This window comes from Octodon degus, unplaced genomic scaffold (genome assembly GCF_000260255.1).
Source record: "Octodon degus isolate 3935 unplaced genomic scaffold, OctDeg1.0 scaffold00048, whole genome shotgun sequence".
NCBI lineage: Eukaryota > Metazoa > Chordata > Mammalia > Rodentia > Octodontidae > Octodon > Octodon degus.
In genome coordinates, this window is record NW_004524624.1 from 8813872 (window position 1) to 8817622 (window position 3751).

A 3751-nucleotide genomic window follows, 5' to 3' on the forward strand; every position below is an offset into this window, starting at 1 on the left:
TGGTGTTCTTGACCGCATGATGAAGAAGCTGGACCTCAACAGTGATGGGCAGCTAGATTTCCAAGAATTTCTTAACCTTATTGGCGGCTTAGCCGTACCGTGCCATTCCTCCTTCCTGTCAGCCCAGAAGCGTTTCTGAAGGTCCCTGGGCCTGGCCTTACACCTTCCCCTGCCAAATACTCAGATATCACCTCCTTCCGGCCCACACAGGCCCTGAGCCGAGCCCACCACCGCCCCATGTAGCCCCTTCTGCTGGGAGTAATAAAACCAGATTTTTTTTAAGCATACACTGGAGAGTCAGAAAATGTGTTCAAGGGAGTGTGGAGCATGGGGGGAGTGGAAGCTGATACCAACAACATCCAAGTACACAGCAAAGATACCTCTTTGGTGAGCACATAATTGGGACTAAGGTTCCAAACAGAATCGTCTCCAGACTGCTGGAGCAATGTCACTTACTGTCGTCATTCACTCATTAAATATCTGTCCACCCCTGCCATGGGCACTGGCACAGGCCTGAAGGAGGCAGTCAGCAAGACTGCATGGTGCTGCTTCTCTAGCTGGGGAGAAAACAAGGGACAAATAAGCAAGCCAGGAAACAAAGGACTGTCACTGTGGCAGACCCCAGAAAGGAAAGACAAAGAGGAAGATCATGTTTCCGAAGGCCCTGAGGGAGGGTGCCGTTCTGGGTGTCAACATTTGTGCAGAGATATGAGGGGCAGAAGGCTCAAACACTTGCTTTGGCACTTCAGGAAAAAGAGCAGCAGGGCAGTGTCAGGTGACGAGGTGCCGGGGTGGCTGAGGAGGCTGAAGGAACCTGGGCGAGTCAAGGTCCTCATGCTTAGCTGTGGATTGCCTTTCTTAGGCTTGGTATAAGCCAATGTCAGCCAGTTTAAACTAGCTGAAGTCTCTTGGTTTGTTTTTGATTTTTTTTTTTAGGAAGGAATAGCCCAAGCTGGCCCCAAACTCAAGATCAACTCCTTCCTCAGCCTTCTGAGTGTTGGGATTATTGGCAAATGCCACCTGAGCTCAACACTAATTTTCTGAACCCCTTGATAAGGCAGCAGGGAGGTTTCCTAGAGAGGAAAACCAGAATACCAACATCACATCGTAGGAATGAGCGAGAAGGCTGAGCCAGTAGTCAGATGACAATAGAAAGGGGAGGGAAAAGGCAGTTTTTATCATCCAGCAGTCAGGGGTGGGAAGTTCAGGGGAAACATGCTGTGTCCGCAGGTAACCCCTGGCTTCTATCCACCTATGTGAGTTTTAACTAGCAAAACTACCTGCATCACAGCTTACCCCTGTAAATGGAATAGATGAGACCATTTTTTTTTTTTTTTTTTTTTTATGACATCATTTCTGAGCTACTTTTTGACCACAACATTCAGGCAACAAGTTCAATGCCTCAGGCTAGCAAGTCCCCATTTTTCAAGTAGAACTATAGCTTTTAGATATCTGAATTCCATCATTCGTTGCCAGCACAAGAAGAAAAAAAGCAGTAGCCAATAAACCCTCCATATTCCCTTGACGAACCAATTGGGAAATCTTTACCTCTCGGTATCCTTAAGTTCTGACCAAAAGATCTAACGGGCAGTGCTGGCACACTCCTGCGTTTCCAGCAGCTCAAGAGGCTGAGGCTGAAGGATCACAAGCTTGAGGTCAGTCCAGGGCACACATATAGCAAGAGCATTGGGGGGGGGGGGGAACTTGGACCAACCAGAACCAAGTTTCTAACTCAAGATTCAAATAGCAAAGCCCTATCTATGGACTGCCTCCTGGAAGGAAAGTGAGTGGTAGACTCCAGGAGGAGGCTGTGTTGTGCTGGAGGTGCTGTTGGGATGTTGGCAGTAGCCTCTAGGCATTTGGGTTTTTTTGTTGTTGGGTTTTTTTTGTTTTTGTTTTTGTTTTGTTTTGGGTTTTTTTGCAGAACCAGGGATTGAACTCAGATTTGTTTACACTCAACTTGAGAAAGGAGGTAGAGGGTCTGGGGGTCAACAAGATTTAGCAAAAGAAAACAAGTATACTGACATCGTAGGAATTAACTAGTTACAAAGATACCTTTCCAGACCCCTAAGTCCTACCTTCCTTCCCATCATTTAACTTTACTTTTTCTTTTCTGATTTGTTTGTTTAATTTAGGGCAGGATCTTCAGGGTGTACAGGTTCTCACTACATAAATCAGACTCATTGATTCTCCTGTGTTCAGCCTCCCAAGTGCTGGGGTTGCAGGTGCGCGCCACCGCACCCAGTCTCAGTCGCTCTCTCAGTGCGCCCCAGGGGGCGGGGCTGGCATGGCACAGCAGGGACCGAACCCCAGCTGCTGTGCTCTGCCTAAGCAGGCACTTTAGTCTGCTGAGCTATCAGGCCGGCTCCCCATCACTTAACTTTCCTGAGAGTCCACTACATGTACTATCATTACTTTCTACTTTAAAACCACTCCCATAATTTTAGCTTCTGCTAAAGTTCAGAGGTTGGTACCTTTTTTCTAAACTCCTTGACTGTTTTACCTGTCTTGGCTCCATCCTCAGTCCCCTTCCTTGTGGTTTTAAGATAGTGATCAACAAATCTAGGCTCCAGGGGCTGGTGAGATGGCTCAGTGGTCTAAAGCACCTACTTACAACAAGCTTAGCAAAGCACAGGGACCGCGGTTCAATCCCCAGCACCACATGCCAGCCAGCCCTGCCCCCTGGTGGGCTGAGCTGGCCACACACACACACACACACACACACACATAAATAAATAAAATTTAAAAAAAAAACAAAAAAAAACAAATCTAGGCTCCAATCACTCAGATTAGAATTCATAGGGAAAGAGAAAAAAAGCAATCCTCTCTATCATAGAATTTTTAGCAAAGGTGCTGAGATTCTTAGATCATGTGACCACCTGTAGAGAGCCCGTTCCAGTCCTCATCTTGGTCCAAGAAGTTTACATTTATAACCCCATGGATAAGCTATTGGAAGTCAAATTAATTCCATTTCACCACTTGCAGTGCAACCCATGGTGAGAATAAAAACACTGAGGCATATTTATAGTTATGGGGAGCCAGGCGTCTAGTGTAGCCATGGCGATGGCTATTCAGAATAGAGGCCTAGGGCAGGGAGATGGCTCAGTGGAATAAGCGCTTCCCTGGCAAGCAGAGGGGCCTGAGTTCAATCCCCGGTTCCGCAAAAAAAAAAAAAAAAAACAGAATAGAGGCCTTGTCCCAGTGCTAAACCCAGGTTTTATTCAGTCATACAGGAGGAGTGGCTTGAGGATAATTGACTGAGAATGGCAGGAAGTAGGTGAGTACTGTGAGCTGGGCTGGGCAGGGGGCCTGCATTTACCTCTGCAATATGCAGAGAGGGATATGCAGAGAGTAACCTGTATTACACAGCTGAGATAGCATCTAATGTTTTGGGGTCGGTGCTTCAGCTCTGATGTGTAATCTTTCAAGCCCCGGGAAGTCATAGCCTCTATCTCAAGGCTCCATCCCAGCTGACAGCATGGAGCATTGGTTCTTCATCCTGTCTTGACCTGGCTCATATTAAAGAGCAGCAGGTGGGGCTTATCAGGGAAACATGTGTGCCATCTTCAAAAACTACCACTAGCACCTCAGCTAGACCAGTATGCATTGCTTAAAGTCAACTAAAGGGATAAAAAAATCTAACCAGCTCTACATATCAGTACGTGGAAATAGGGTCAGGCACAGCCAAAATGGAGACAATTGCTCTTCTTTCAAGGAGAGTTGTTCAGGTGGTCCTCCACAACCAACCCGA

General features: G+C 46.9%; 1 protein-coding gene across 1 annotated transcript in view; it reads left to right on the forward strand.

The window, feature by feature from the left end:
- Window positions 1-243, forward strand: part of S100a11 (S100 calcium binding protein A11) — a 4644-nt gene extending 4401 nt beyond the window's left edge. The window contains exon 5 of the mRNA XM_023716388.1: window positions 123-243. Coding sequence (XP_023572156.1) covers window positions 123-243 — 121 coding nt within the window. The remainder of the gene's footprint in view (window positions 1-122) is intronic.
- Window positions 244-3751: the final 3508 nt, after the last annotated feature.